The 15,790-nt window shown below is 27.6% G+C and overlaps 4 protein-coding genes and 1 non-coding gene across 8 annotated transcripts in view; 3 read left to right on the top strand and 2 right to left on the bottom strand.

Annotated features, from left to right (window-relative positions):
• LOC105827887 (vacuolar fusion protein CCZ1 homolog) lies at positions 1 to 5,021 on the top strand. Of its 4 annotated transcripts, XM_036287890.1 has the most exons (12): positions 1 to 99; positions 481 to 565; positions 639 to 752; positions 838 to 932; positions 980 to 1,088; positions 2,023 to 2,229; positions 2,317 to 2,492; positions 2,575 to 2,718; positions 3,419 to 3,564; positions 3,644 to 3,908; positions 3,976 to 4,103; positions 4,175 to 5,021. In XM_036287890.1, exons 3-12 carry the CDS (start codon positions 678 to 680, stop codon positions 4,225 to 4,227), a joined length of 1,398 nt encoding a protein of 465 aa, XP_036143783.1. In that variant the 5' UTR covers positions 1 to 99; positions 481 to 565; positions 639 to 677; the 3' UTR covers positions 4,228 to 5,021. The 4 variants fall into 4 exon arrangements, with proteins under 4 accessions (XP_036143783.1, XP_036143782.1, XP_028044621.1 ...); XM_036287889.1 differs by having other exon boundaries at positions 481 to 752; XM_028188820.2 differs by lacking the exon at positions 1 to 99 and having other exon boundaries at positions 464 to 752.
• On the bottom strand, positions 5,022 to 8,635 carry LOC105827886 (probable 28S rRNA (cytosine-C(5))-methyltransferase). The gene is made up of 7 exons (XM_012666083.3): positions 8,373 to 8,635; positions 8,135 to 8,243; positions 7,932 to 8,059; positions 7,226 to 7,854; positions 6,792 to 7,155; positions 5,586 to 5,954; positions 5,022 to 5,501 (listed from the first exon to the last, which is right to left on the bottom strand). The coding sequence occupies exons 2-7, from the start codon at positions 8,229 to 8,231 to the stop codon at positions 5,040 to 5,042; spliced, it is 2,049 nt and encodes a 682-aa protein (XP_012521537.1). The 5' UTR covers positions 8,232 to 8,243; positions 8,373 to 8,635; the 3' UTR covers positions 5,022 to 5,039.
• A 122-nt stretch (positions 8,636 to 8,757) lies between these two features.
• LOC114253818 lies at positions 8,758 to 8,864 on the top strand. The gene has a single exon (XR_003625284.1). It is a non-coding gene; the product is annotated as a U6 spliceosomal RNA (small nuclear RNA).
• Positions 8,865 to 9,457: 593 nt separating this feature from the next.
• LOC118645932 overlaps positions 9,458 to 15,790 on the top strand; it is a 31,952-nt gene continuing 25,619 nt past the window's right edge. The window contains exon 1 of the mRNA XM_036287896.1: positions 9,458 to 9,967. The gene's annotated coding sequence lies outside the window, so the exon portion shown is untranslated. The remainder of the gene's footprint in view (positions 9,968 to 15,790) is intronic.
• On the bottom strand, positions 10,941 to 14,421 carry LOC105827885. Its single transcript, XM_036287897.1, has 3 exons — positions 13,625 to 14,421; positions 13,193 to 13,414; positions 10,941 to 13,039 (listed from the first exon to the last, which is right to left on the bottom strand). The coding sequence occupies exons 1-3, from the start codon at positions 13,639 to 13,641 to the stop codon at positions 12,805 to 12,807; spliced, it is 474 nt and encodes a 157-aa protein (XP_036143790.1). The 5' UTR covers positions 13,642 to 14,421; the 3' UTR covers positions 10,941 to 12,804.

Raw genomic sequence — 15,790 nt, 5'->3', positions numbered from 1 at the left:
CCACGCGGTACAAAGCTATGAGCTAGACATGTGATAATTGCGTGTTAGAGGTTATATTGTGTGAATAATTTTTCAGTGATATTAAGCGATATTAATTAGGTATTATTTTGAAAAGATTATTAATGAAGATCATCTTCAGTGTTTTTTTCATAATCATTTATTTTGAAATAAATTATAATAATGAGTAAAGTTAGTAAAGGTGGATTTTCCTGTGTCATGTGTAAAAACATATCTGGACGAAACGCAGGAATAAAATTTTTTTGTTTTCCAAAAAATCCATTTATTTATTATTGTTTAACCTCATTTCAGAATTTAACTTTTTTTAACTTTTTCTGTAATTTTTTTTATTTATTCACTTATCTCTTTAATAACAATTTGACACGAATCATAAGAAATATTTTTACTATCTTTTTTTGTTTTATATCTTCGAATAACGCGCTTTCTTACAATTTAAAACATGGCGGATGGTCACGTGACTAGGTAACATAAACATCAAAGGTTCCGACTGTACTGTCGTAACTGGTTATAGCTAAACTGTGCCATTATCGTAAACACCCAGGATAAGGTTAATTATCGAGTTGAAAGTATTTTTTCTATAGCCATCAGTCGATATTCTTCAATGAATCAATTTTTTATAGTGTTTGCAGTAGACTTGATCACTTATATGAATTTATAGAATGACTTCCAAATCTGAGATCACGTTGGAACACTTTTACATTTTTAATGGCACTTATGCAAAAAAGGAAGGAGAGGCAAGTATAGAGAGTTATATTAGAGAGTGATTTTTTCTGATTAAATAAGTGATCTGTTATGTGACCATATGCTCTTTTTTATTAGGAGGAAAAAAAGATATTGTATTATTATCCCGAAAAAGATCTAGATGTTCAAATTAAGAACATAGGGCTCAGCGAAGCAATAATTAAATTTACTGAGTATGTATTGCAATTGTGTATCTTTGTGAAAAATATTCTTCCAAAAGATACCATTTTTACAGATCTTTCAATCCTGGTCAACCATGTGATTATTGTCATACACATAAAACACGTCAAATATATTATCAACCAGAGCCCAATTTCTGGATGGTAATGGTATGTATTTAAGGATGATAACGGATGAAATAATATAAACAGTTATTACTTTTAAACTGGTCTAAACTATGAACTAATTATCAGAGCTGGAATTAAAGTATAGCAAATAACATACTTGACTTGTGTAAAAAATTTGAAAGGATGAAAAAACAGTAACAAATTTGGAGCATGTACATGATTTAAATATAATTAAAATTTTGTTTTGAAATTTAAAGTTTTAAGATTTCAATAGTATGTAATATCAATATTTACTAAATCATAAAGTCAGTTTCTATTTTAAGCATTTTAAAACCAATTTATAATTACTCTTTAATCGAATAATATCTGAAGTTGAAAGTAGTATCAAAAATATTTTTATCTATTTTGGTAACAGGTTTTATATGGAGGAAGTTTTAATAAATTAAAATCAATAGAAAATTATTTTTGTTACTAAGTGAAGTAAAGTTGTCAAATGTCAGTTATATTTTCAATTGAGAATACTTTCAATTGAAAATAAAATATGTAACAATATAATTTTTGATAAAATAATAGATGGTTTTACCATTATTAAAATATGAAAAGTATTACGTTAAATAAAAAGATACAATTTCTTGTAAATTTTTACAAAAATTAAAATCTATGTAAATGTAAAATGTATACACTGTGACTGTTACGTTTATTTTTAATGTACATGTAATTTGTACACTTGTAATGTTTTGTGTACACATGATTATGTGTTTCTATTAAATTAATATTAAACATTAATATTAATGATTGATATTAATATTAAATATTAACATTTGTATTAATATTAAATTAATATGAAATACTACTCTAATTATTATTTTTCTTATATTTTATGTCATAAAAAATTCTTTTTTTATTAAGGAGTGTATTTTTTCTTTTGTCTCACATAAAACATCTAGGCTTTACTAACTATATTGATATTCTTTAGATTGTTGGTGTACCATACATTTACAAAGAAAAAGATGGTAATAAGTATCAGAATGACGAAGTGTCCAGCAGTGTTTGCCAAGCTATATTAAAGCAGACGTATATGATGTTTAGATTATTTATGGGGTCCTTTGAAACTATCATTAATGATCCTGAATGTGGTTCTGTAATGCTGTTAAAACTTAAACTCGAACATTTTTACTCACGAGTAAGTAAATACGTTTGCTTATCAAATGTAAACCAAGTAAGCTTGGCACATAGATATATATCTTTATTTCGCTTTTAATTATTACAGTATCTCCTTTCACTAAAACTGAATAATAGTGATATACTAGATGTTTTTCAAGGTCTACAATTCTTACCTCTTGACAAGATTACGTTTCTCAAAGTGCAATGCTTTATGAATCTTGTAGAAGCTATGTTTACACAAGTAAAATACACAGCATTCCTCTATAATGATCAAGTTGTTTGGTAAGAGTTCTGCAGTTTTGTTATTTTTTCATTGCAATCTGTATATTTCGAATAACTTATATATAAGATTTATGTGATGTAGGAGTGGTTTGGAACCTGAAGATATGCAAGTAGTTTATAATTATTTAGTGAGCACTCTTTTGCCAGCTCATCTCGAAAAAGAATTACATGGAGGTTCAATACCTAGAAATTCTCCATCACCATTCACTTCTTCACATTACGGAAAGTAAGAACAGATATACTTTTATTCTGACTTAAATTAAAGTGTTTACTATCAGAAAAAGCCAGAAAAACGTGGAATTTTTACAAATTCTGTATTTTTGAAAATCATTTTCACAAGATTCATAGGATTTTTTTTCTCAGAAAAATTTTAAGGATTTTACTTTTAAATTCTATCTTTTTCTTTTAAATAAAATTGTATTCAAAAATAATTTTTTCTTAATGGATGCAAAATGTAGACAATAGATTGTAGCAATAAATATGGCATATTTATCTGCGTCCATGCATGTATATTCTCTCATATAACTTCAGTTATTAAAAAAAATAATGGCAGAAGATAATAGAAGACATCGTTTTTATAAGACTTTATAAGAGTTATATGTTTTATCACTGAATTTTTAGGGAACTACTTTTTAGTGAGCTAAATCTGTACATTGCAGATAGATTGTAATATGCTACACACACACTTATAGTTTATATTACTTTTTTAGTTTCTAAAATTTAATATTTAAAACTTAATTAACCTTTTATTGTGATTGTTCTGATTAAAAAAATTAAAGACATCACATAATAGTAAATTTATCTCAAAACTGTATTAAGAATTCGCTTTGCCTAAAATTTTGAAAATTTTTAGAGAATTTTTTACAAAATTGAATAAACACTCTGCAAGTGTAAGTTGTGAATGTTATAAAAATATTTTTATTCAGATTTGTTACTGGACCTGCTAGTGTTAACGAGCCCAGTTTAATTGGAAAATCACCAAAAGTTTTTATCAATTATTCTACCAAGCCTGTGTCATTGTATTTAGTAGTGTATCGAGCACTAAGCGCTACAATATGTCTCTTTGTCGATAGTAAGTAAAATCTATTATAGTTCTATTAGTTTTATTAAATCAAAAAATATTAAAATATTTGTATGTTTTTATTTTCCAGAGAAAACGAGTTTATTAATTGACTTCTTCAAGAGCTTAGACAGTTTTCTGGGACCACAATTAACCACGTTAGTTAGCTCTGTAGCTGACCAATGTTCTAAACATGTAATAGTCACGCCAGAATCGTGTACCAAGTATCTATATTTTAATAAGTTGAACTTAGCGTACAAAAGTACAATACATTTAGATAATAGACGTTGCTCTAATGTACTTACGACACCTGAAGTATTAAGGATTATCACTGATATATACAATGATAAAAACAGGTATATTTGTTTCTAAAATTCGTAAAAATGTGTTAATGAAAATTATTGTTAATCAATTGACTTTTAGATTGAAGGAAGCTGGAGAAATAATTATAAAGACTATGAGCGATTATTGGGTTATTGGAAAATTGTCTAATTTGAGAGAATTTTTTGTTGTCATACAACAGAAAAGTGCAAGTATCATAGAAATTGATGGTGAGTACAACATATTCTATTATGATTAAACAGTCGTAATAAATACTTAATAATTTTTTTGTTTATTACAGATGAAGTAAAGAGACTTTGTGAGAAACAATTAAAAGGCATCTTTTTCCATTGATAAATGTGCAACAAAAAAGTAGAAATAATTAAATTATGGATATCATTTTCTTATTTTTATGATTATGAGATTGACAGGAGTAACGAGTCAACTCACACCTTTACTACTTTGCCCTTTATTCGCGGTGCAGATGCATGTCTGTACTTCGCCATATTTTGTCTCTTAGAAGCAAAATTTACAATATTTGGCCATGAATCTTTACTTTTTTTTTTTAATAACAAAACCTGTTAAAGATAGTTCATGATAATTGTTTCCATGAAACGAAAGATTGACCATGATAGCTTTTGGATTAAATCGTCAAACCTAAAGAGCCAAATTTTGTAATTTGATTATTAAAACAATAAAGATTATCTGCACAACTGCCTATAGCGCAGATCGAGTTAGATAGCGTAATTAATTTTCATTTTGCTTGTTTTCTCCAAAAAATAACTGTAGCGGGCTACAGATTCTCCTTATTACGATATATCATAATGATAGTGATTCTTTTGATATTTTAACCGTAATTTGGATGAACAGAAATTTGTCAGATATTTACAGTTTCTCTTCTGTCGATCCTTAATCTTCCAACAATGTTATTTCACTAATTATTAGCAGGCAATATATGAAATAATTGTAGGAATATAATTTGTACATATGTGTATAATGTCAATTATCTCTAGTTATATTATTATTTATTACTATTGTTCTACTGAAAAATTAAATAAAAATTGTTATAAATAAGACAGAGTAATACTAATAATAGTTGTATGTAATAAGTAATAGCATTCTTGTAAAATAATAAAAAAAATGTTGAGTAAATTTTTGATGTAACTTTAATCCAACATTTCTTCTTTTACATCTTTTTGATTAATATTATTGGAAAATTTTTTCAATTTTGCTACGAAGAAACCATCCATGTTATGTACATGCGGATAAAACCGTTTGGTTAATTTCAGCGAAGAATGAAATCGATGTTGTCTGTAGGTCGTGAAACCATCAGTTCCAAATTCCAAGCCAGTAGGCATTAACTTAACGTCTCTCTTTTTAAGAGCGTAATCGATGACGCATTCGTTCTCCTCCGGTAGAATAGAGCACGTTGAATAGACGATAATACCGCCAGTCTCCGAACGCGCATTAGCGCAATCAATTGCAGCTAATAATAATTCTCTTTGTAATGTGCAGCAACGTTGGATGTCTACTTCCGCCTTATTCGCTTTCACACTGGGATCTTTTGCTACTACACCTGTACCTGTACACGGAGCATCCAACAAAACTCTGTCGAAACCTTTCATGACCTGGAAGTTATTGTCACATTCATTAATTTTAGGTTCATAATTTACTATAGGCTATAAAGACAAATAAAAGGAAAAGTTCTTTACCGTAGAAAATTTTCGTCCATCGTAACTGCACACTATAGAATTGACAATACCGAGTCTATGAAAATTGCCAACAACAGCTTTCAATCGTTCTTTATTTATGTCATTAGCAAACAGTGTTCCGGTATTTTTCATGAGAGCAGCGATATGTGAGGCTTTACCGCCTGGTGCGGCACATAGATCAAGAATTCTTTCATTTTCTTTTGGCTCCAGTGCCATTACAGGCAGAAAACTAGCAGCACCTTGTATAATATAATGTCCAGCCAGATATTCCGGTGTTGCACCCATAGGCACCTGTGTGGAATACACTACCAAACCAATCTGTGTCCATTTTCCTATTGGATCTAGATTAACACCTCTATTAATGAGAGCCTAAAAATAGATTTGACAATTAGATTGTAATCGCAAATTTTTGAAGACATAAAAATAAAGTTAGGAAATGACTTGTTACTTGTAATAAAGTTGCAAGTAAAAGTTACTTTTTTACATACAGTAAAAAAGTAACTTTTTTATTGTATGTAAAAAAGTAATTAAAATTGTTACATTTTTTATAACTAATAACTATTAATGATTAATTTAACTCAAGACTTTTGCTTCTATGATTGCGTTCAAGCTCGACAACCCATATCGGCAGTTATATAGAATTGAAAAAATATATTAACAATAACTACTGCAATTTTATTATATACAAAGATTGAGAAATACCATTTTCTTTTCATGATTGTATTAACCAAAATAAATATGTATAGCAGTTACTTTACATATTTCAGACTTATTTGTCAACATATGGTACGTTTAGTAGACCAAAATGGTAAATTATCTTCTAACTATCATATAAACATTAAAGTTGAGGATTTATTCTTAAAAATAAGATCTTGAATCATTGTCCACAGCATAGAAACATGTAACAACATGTAATTACAACACTGTAATTGTAATATGGTATATTGCAGAGATACTGTAAAGTTTTTTTGTAATATTATTTCAGCAAAGTTTCAAAAAATTTGAAAAATAATGTCCTTCACGATTTGTTGCTTTTTGAGTAACTATGACTATGATATACTATTTCTTCAGAATTGATACATAATTCGTAATGGTAATATTTTTTGACAAAGAGAAATAAAAGTATAAATTATTTCTATAAAGTAATTTTTCCAATCTTATATAAAAATAGTATTAATTTATTCTATAATATAGAAATAAACCTACCTCAGCTAGATCACGTCGTCGTGTTCTCAAGGTGTTTGCACGGATTGTCATAGGTCTTTGTACTTCACTTGCTTCCAAAAATTCTAATAATTCATCCAGCGGGAAAAGTTGCATCAATTTTTCCATTAGGAAATCATTATAACTGTAATATGTACATAAATCTCGTCGAAGTAATTCGGTATATTCTGAACGTGACCTATTTTCCTCTCGCAATCTCTTGAAATCTGATAATACCAGAATAACATCTCTTATTCGTTGTTGAATATCTTTTAAGCTAGTAACATTGATAAGTTCTTCTTCGGTTGGAAAAGAAAACACATTTTGTTGTGCCATCATATTATTCATTTCTTCCTCTGCTAGCTTTCTATTTAATAAAAAATAAAGAATTAACTAAAAAAGAAATTAGTATTATGAATAGCTAAAAAATTACCTACTCTTCTTTTTCTTTCCTCTTTTTCAATCTCTTACTGGCTTTTTCTATTGGAAGTAAATCATTATCATTACTTTCATCATTTTCTTCCTCATCTTCTTCATCAGATTTTTCCCCATCACTAGATGCCATTTCTTCGCTGTCACTCTCTATATCATTCTCCATAAATTTATGCTCTTTTTTCAAGCTTTTCTTTGATTTTGTTGTAGCAAGCAATTGGCTATCATCTTGACTCATATCCTCATCATCTATTTGTCCATTTTCATTTTCCTCAATTTCATCATCATTAAATAACATATTATCACTGTCACTTTCCACATTGGTCTTAATTTTTTTGCCTTTTGTTTTCTTACTTTGCTTTGTTTTGCTCTGCTTTTCTAATTTGGATACTTGATTGTCAGAATACACTTCCATTTCATCATCTTCACTATGACTTTTATCATTATTATTTCCTATCTTCTTCCTATCTCCTATCGTCATATATTTTTGTTTCACCTTTTTCTTTTTACTTTGCTTTGCTTTTGTTTTTAATTCTAATGCTTGGTCAACAAGTTTCATCTTTTGAGAATTGTCATTGACGAAATTTACTTTTTTCTCTTTTTTCTGCTTCTGCTGCTTTAATATATCTTCTTTCTAAAATTATGTTAAATAAGATTGTTCATATAAAAATAATAAATAGTAATAATAAATATTTAAAATAAAGAACGTACAGTTTTTAGTTGTACTTGTTTTTCCTCCATATTAGTTTTCTCTTTGAGTAATTTCTTTGAATTTTGTTTCAATAATCTTTTCTTTGCCCTTTGCTTCTGTCGATGACTTTGCTTGTTAGATTCTTTAACTGCAACATGAAAATATAGTTTCATACATAACTTTATATCAGTATCAACAAAAATTTATTATTATCTTTTCATACCTAGAACTCCCTTTGGAAACACAGGATCTCCTTGCTTTTTTGCCCTCTTCCCATGACCACTGGGAATTTCTCTATCAAATTTTGCTTTACGACCCATTTAATCTAAAAACTGATCAATCATTTTTTATTCAATAACCGTTTACAATATAAATGTTTCTAAAATTATAAATGCCCAATATTCCCAACTTGTATTTTATGTTTTTCATATAAAATTACTATAAATTCCTTTACTACTTACTATATAAACAGTTACAGACTTATAACCTCCACGTCGTATTAACAAGCAAATAAGTTTACAATTTTGTAACACACTTGAATATCGAGATATCAGTTTTAATTATACAATAAAACCGTTAAGAATATAGTTTTATATTAATAATATAGTTATTTCAATATTTTGTCAAATTACTTGATTAAAATGTACATTATACAACGTGCACAGGCACCACGCATTACGCAGCATCGCAACGTGGTCAAAGATTTTTAAGAAAAGGAAAGGAGAGTTTAGCAGCGACATCTACATGAAGGTCTTTCACTAGAACTCTGTCAAATGACAAGACTTTCTCGTAAGTGCTTTCAAATGTACCTTGTAGTATATATACAGTCACAGAAGTCCACCTACCGTACTTGCTTCGGCAGTACATATACTAAAATTGGAACGATACAGAGAAGATTAGCATGGCCCCTGCGCAAGGATGACACGCAAAATCGTGAAGCGTTCCACATTTTTTTGAGAAAATTATAAAAATTGTTTTTTATTTATTTGATCTAAAAACGCATTTTAAATAAATTGCATGGTTTTAAACAATAACCCCTGTTATTGTTAATTTTTTTACAATAAATTAAAAATTCTGTCATATATATGTACAATGAGAAAAATGTACGAATATTCATACGAGATTTCAATTTTTGTATAATTTTCGACCTCAATAAATATGTTTATCTATTTAATTGTTTTATTATACACATTATAGACAAAATATTTTATAACATGTAGGCGTAATTTCAAAATTAAAAAACAAAAGTTCTGTATATATGCCTACATATTACGAAAGATCCCGTATATTCATTTTACGATAGACTTCGGAAAAGTATTTTATTTACTTATTGTGTCGTTATTTGTTACAATCTTATGCGAGTAGATTAAGGGCCAGTTGTTCCCAACTTCTTGGTAATCTTATCTACCAGGTAAGCATGTGTTTATCTTTATTTCTTTTCTTAAATAAATAAAGACAAACATATATTTTACCTGATAGGTAAGTTTACCAAGAACAATCGATCTTAAATATTGTATCAAGTATCCACGCGCGCAGATACTATGCTATTTTTTGAACGTGCCGGGTGAGGCTATGCTACAGGGTTCACGTGACTCGAGGCACGGCTATTCGCGCGGACGAAGACGCTCGCTGCGGCAATATCGTCTTTCTCGTCGATTTTATCAATTCAAAAAATACACGAATGCGACAAGTGTCCGTAGTACTCGTTTTTGACGATGATGCGAAATCGATCGTGCGTGAAACACAAGGCGTGCGATAGTCGGATTTGCTGGCACGTCGATGAATGATCGTTGCCTTTGTCGCGATCGTGAGTGGCAAAATTAACTGCGTTTTTGTTTTCCCGACGTGCAAAAATGTCCGGCCGTCTTTTCGTGCCATTTCTCATTGTTAAGAGACGCATCATCGAGTGTCGTGAGTGGATGTGCCTGAAAGACGTAATGAGGATATGATCGACGAGTGAGAATCCTTTAAATTTGGAATTATCCACAATGTAACGGATCCTTGGTTTCCACTGTTCAAAACGTACATAACAGCAGGATCTCGAATAACATGACAAGTAAGTTGATATGTCAGATAAAAAGTCAATTTTCATGCAAAAATCATCCTCTGTCATTGTAGTCAAAATCGCAGTGATTTAAAACGCGATATTTTTTATAGTTAAGACATTCTCTAGATGTGTCGAAATTTAACGTTGTCTTTACCAAAACGAAAGAAATTGTTACGGAAATTTGTATGTGCTTCGGGAATAACAGCAATACTATATTATATTACATAAAGATATGAAAAATATCAACTTTATTGCCAAGAAGAGCAATTACATAATTTATTATTTTTCTTTTAGAAATAAGTAATAATGGTTAATTATAATGAAGAGTATTTTCTTGTTTTTCTCTAATAAAACTCTCTTTTAAAATATATCACGAATTTTAGAAAAATTTATTGGCCCATATTCTTAACTCACTTTTACTTTCTATAGTTAGAGTTTTCATAATATATGCAATAAACAACATATATATGCTTAAAAGTACATTTATTGATAAAAGTGGTTCAGAATATGCGCCATCATAATTTACAGATATATTAATAAAAGGAAGGTTATTAATGATGATATATACTATTTTGTTTTTTGAATATTATTTAAATAAATTTTATTTAAATAAAAGTTAAAAATAAAACTCCGAAAGTATAAGTGTAAACTAGAAAGTCTTTTATCAGATGGTATAACAGTTTTTATAATATTGTTTTATATTTTGTAACAATTCATGCTTTGTGCAATATAACTAGAAATAAATAAACATTTGAGAAATTGAGCTTTAAACTTGACATAATAGGCAGACAGAATTGATAATAATGATAGAATTCAGACACAAATTTAAATTAATAGAGGAGTTAATTATAAACTTTTGAAATTGATAAAATAAGTAATAAAATATGTTTCTATAAATTCAACTAGAAAGTTTATAAAAAGATAGGTCTGAATTAAACATTTAAAAAATATAAGTCATTTAAGGACTAAAAAATAAAAATAAACTATTTAAGAAATAAACAATTTATTTGAAATAAAATTGTTATGAAAAGAATAAACACAGCTATGATTTATTTTCAATAATAGAGAAATGCAACGGTTTACGTTCTACAACGATTTTGTGTTTTATACTGTATTATGAGAAAAATATAAAAAAGGAAAATATAAACAAAACAGGTTAGGAAGGCACATGTACAAAAAAATGTTTTAGAATTATCAATAATATTCTCATTATTTAAACAATGCAACTACAAAAAAATAATGCAAATTTTATTCTTGCTTTTAAAGAATTTTACAGATTGTATACAAAAAGAAACCATATGAATGTATGAACTATATAGATTTTTATTTCTTATTATTTAAATAGATCATGTTTTTATTAGTATTAATACAGTGTAATGTTTAGTTTTTGAGAAATAAGGTTTTAAGAGACATAACGTCAAATATGTTATGAAAGTAGCTCAGTCATATGAACATGTAATCCTCAACTAATTGTCGATATTAAGACCTTATAGATGGCTTAGATTATTAGATATTTGGTCCTTTTTAATGTTATTACAGTTTCTTTATTTACAAGGTTTATGTTATCATAATTGAACATAGACTTTTACTAAAATACAATTATTACGTAACATAAATGACGAATATACGAATATACTAATATGATATACATATATAGATAATAAAAATAAAATAAGTAAAGAAATAACAATAACAAACAAATAATATGCATGATATGTATGTAAATGGCAATATTAATTATTAATAAAAAATTACAAAAATTACATGTCTCTGAATGTTGAAGTTATGGCAAAGATATTTGTTGATGCAAATATGTATAAAATTATTAACACAATAACAATAATATAATTAAAATTATATACATATATGTATATATAATATACATGTATAATTATGTTACTGTTCCTCCTCTTAGGTCATACTTGAATTCTTAATGTAATTTTTAATGTAATTTTCTTATTTGTGACCTGAAAATAATTTTTCCAGTAGGACGGCTCTTGTTTGCGATCGCATTGTCTGAATATTATCAAGATAGCATAGAACGGTCATTAGAACTTATTTCAAAATTTATTTTTAATATATTTTTTATCTTTCTTATTTACACAAAATATTAAACAAACAGCTCGATTTAGAAAAATAACTCTTATAGCTTGCTTAAGCTTAGATTACCATAAATACTTATGGTAAAACTTTGCGTTTAAGTGTAACTTTTCCTTATATGAGTATAAAGTTTAATTTTTAGTTTTTATTAAAAATTAAAAATTAAAATATGTAATAGATATTATAAAAATTATTATTTTTTTTATATTATACATACACGGAGAGAAACATTTTGTATTAGCGAGCAAAGCTTTGGTTGATATGTGACTAATAAAATAAAGTTTTGTTATCTTAACAAAACATTTTGATCAAATAATCAAACTTTTTAATTAACACAACGACATTGTTTTATTTTTATATATCAACCAAATTTTACTTAACATTTTTCTCAGTGTAGACCAATTTCTTGAAGTCTGGCATTTTAATAAAAAAAAATTTTAATTAGTTGATCTTTGTGAAAGTTTTAACGAAATAAACGTAAGATAGCATTATTCTATCATGGTAGACTCGTAATTATTTAAAAGTGGTAACTTAAGGTTAAGGGATTGTGCATAAATTCAAGAATTATTTTTTGAGGTTCAGAGATTATTTTTTGAGATATTTAATTATGCCATTTATTATTTACAATTTATTATTTACAGATGAATACATTCTGATATTTTTTTCTCCATTGATTAACTAATCTGTCACTATCTGTCACTAATATTATATATATAGCAAAGATCAATCACTTCTAGTTTTTTACATTAAAAAATTTCAAAAAACATGTTAGGTGTCTCAATGTTTGCGTACATCAAATTTAAGTATTTTAAATTTTTACATAGTGTTAGTATTTCCAAATCTATACTCTTTAATTTATTATAATTGTAAGACAAATCGATTTTTTCTAAACGTTGACAAGAGGAGAACAATCTGCGTAAGCTGTTCGATAATTTCGGTAAATCATCCCGATAATAATAGTACATTCTACCATACACAGAACTGCAAATAAAAATTATATAATTATTACAATCCTTCGAAGAGAAGAATAATATATCTGTTTTAAGATGCATGTAAAAGAATCAAATAATAGAAGTTTAATAAGGAATATGATAATATATGTGTTTTAAAGAAATTATAATATTATATACATACAGAATAATGTAACCAAAATTTACTTCCTGTAGATTTTTGCAATCAGCAAGAGCATCGATACCTTTTAATGTAAATATACCATGTGCGTTGCATAAATTTATCTTTTCCAAATTTGGACATGAATTTTTCAATTCTATTGTGACCTTCTCTATATTTAAACTTTTGCCTGTGATTGCTAAATTTAAGTCACGCATGTGTCGATTCCTCTGCACCTGCAGTATTCTGCAAACAGTTTCTGTTTGTATGTTTTTTATACCCGCTAACTGTAAACGCTCTAACTTTAAACAATTTAAAAATGGGAAATTTCAAAATGGGAAAATCTTTTATTGTTTATAAAATAACAATTATTTAGATCCAAATCTAAAAAATATATATATATTAATCAATATACAATTTGCCCGTATTCTTAAAAATATTTGTATATATTTATACCTTTTAATATTCGACATGTCTTTGAAATTTCAAGCAGAGCAGAATCGTCGATGGATTAACAATAACTTAATATTAAACGTTTTAACAACGTATCACAAGTAATAAAAAATGCATTAAATTTCCAAACAGAAAAATAACAAAATGACAGATCCAAATATGTCAAATATTTACATCTGGGGGTAAAATAGTCAAATATATCAAAAAAATTAGAACGCCAATATGTAAAGTATATATTCCGTATATTCAAACTTGTGTAAAAGAAAAGATCCCGTAATAAATTATTCAAGCGTTTATTTACTCTGCACATGCGACGTAATGATCTCAAATCTAAATCTTTTAATATTTTTAATATTATTTTGTCCTGCAAAGATATAATATAAAATATATTAATTTACATGAGATAACGTTACGATAAATATTATAAAACAGATTAAATAGTTACGATAAATATTATAAAATTACGATAAATATATAAAATATTATAAAAAATAGACTTCTTAATAAAATACTTTACAGAAAGCAAAGAGAAAGTATCACGTGATTCCTTGGATTCAACCCATAAGAGTTTAAGATCTTCCATAAATTTTTTATTTTCATAAATTAAAGGCGAATAATCTTGGGTTGAAAAGCAACTGTTATAGCCTTGTTTAAGAAATTGTAAATCTGCATAATTACATGCAATGCATTCCTCATGATACTTGTTTATGTCTGAGCTGATACTTGTGACTTTCTATTACATCGCTGCAAATATAACGTTGGAATAATGTTATTTTTATTAAAAAAAAAAAAAAATAGAAAAGGTTGAATATTACTTAATGTCGAAGTTTATTAACCTTTTGCAAATAATGCAATAGTTCCACAAATTTTTTTGAAGAATGTATATATCCAAATGATGAGCCGATGTATTATGTGGATATGATAGCAAAGTGTTTCTATATGTTTTTATTTTTTTTAATATTCCATTTTGGACACATTTTGGAAACCTGCACAATGAGTGGGGCGATCACGGTCTTGTATACAGGTCTCGTAACTTCAGTGGTGGGAGACGGTCACGTAAGTGAGGCAATTTAGTTGAGGCAATTTATGCGTATTTAGTAATACGCATTACTTTTGAAATAAGTAATACGATTTTTTTCAATACGCATTACTTTTGAAATAAGTAATGCAAGTTTTTTTATTACGCATTATTTTTAAAATAATTAATGCAATTTTTTCCATTTTGGATTACTGTTTTAATAATTAATGAGTAAAAAAATAATTACTTAATAAAAAATTAATAAGTAATACGTTATTTTTTAATTTACATTTTTATTACCCTGATTTTTTGTTTTAAATTGATATCCTCTGGCCTCCCGCGTCTCTCGCCTACAAACTATGGTAGACTGTAACGCCTCTGTGGCTACTGCAAGAACTAAATTGCCTCACTTAGACCCGGTTCCACAACTCACGGTTAACTGCTAACGGGAGATTAATCGACTACCTATCTTTCTCTATATTATTATCTATATTATATATAAGGAGAGACAGAAAATCTATTAACCTCCCGTTAGCAGTTAACCGTGAGTTGTGGAACCGGGTCTTAATGACCTACCCCCACCACCAAAATTGGCTTGAGTTACGAAACCTGTATTCAAGACCGTGGTTGTGGCTGCCAAACAAGATTCTAATCAATTTAACCAATTTACGATCATGACCGTATAAAAGACTCGTTTCTCAGAGAGTTTCACTTTGGAATATTTAACCAGAGCTATTTAACAGAAAAGAGTAAATAAATACACTATCCCCTATTTCGGAGCTACTAACCAGTGTTAAGTAGCTCCGAAATTTCGATTAAAATAATTATATATATTTCTAATATATTTATATATATTTCTTTCCCAATTAATTTTTATTCACATTTAATTTTGTGTCTAAATTATAATTTATAAACTAATAATGTATATTTAATAGATATTTTTATTAATTTTATATGCTATAATAATATTTTAGCATATAAATAAAATGAACTTTTGGCAACAGTTGCCTCACAAGCAGTTATTAGTTCGATATATATTATTTGAGTTCAATCAATAACAAAAAGATAAAAAAACAGATGATAAATGACTTTTTATCAATTTCCTGTTAACTTTTAATACGGAGCATATATATGTTCTGAAAAAGTAATCA

The sequence above is a fragment of the Monomorium pharaonis genome, chromosome 6 (genome assembly GCF_013373865.1).
Source record: "Monomorium pharaonis isolate MP-MQ-018 chromosome 6, ASM1337386v2, whole genome shotgun sequence".
Lineage (NCBI taxonomy): Eukaryota > Metazoa > Arthropoda > Insecta > Hymenoptera > Formicidae > Monomorium > Monomorium pharaonis.
This window is presented reverse-complemented; position numbering and strand designations above follow the sequence as displayed.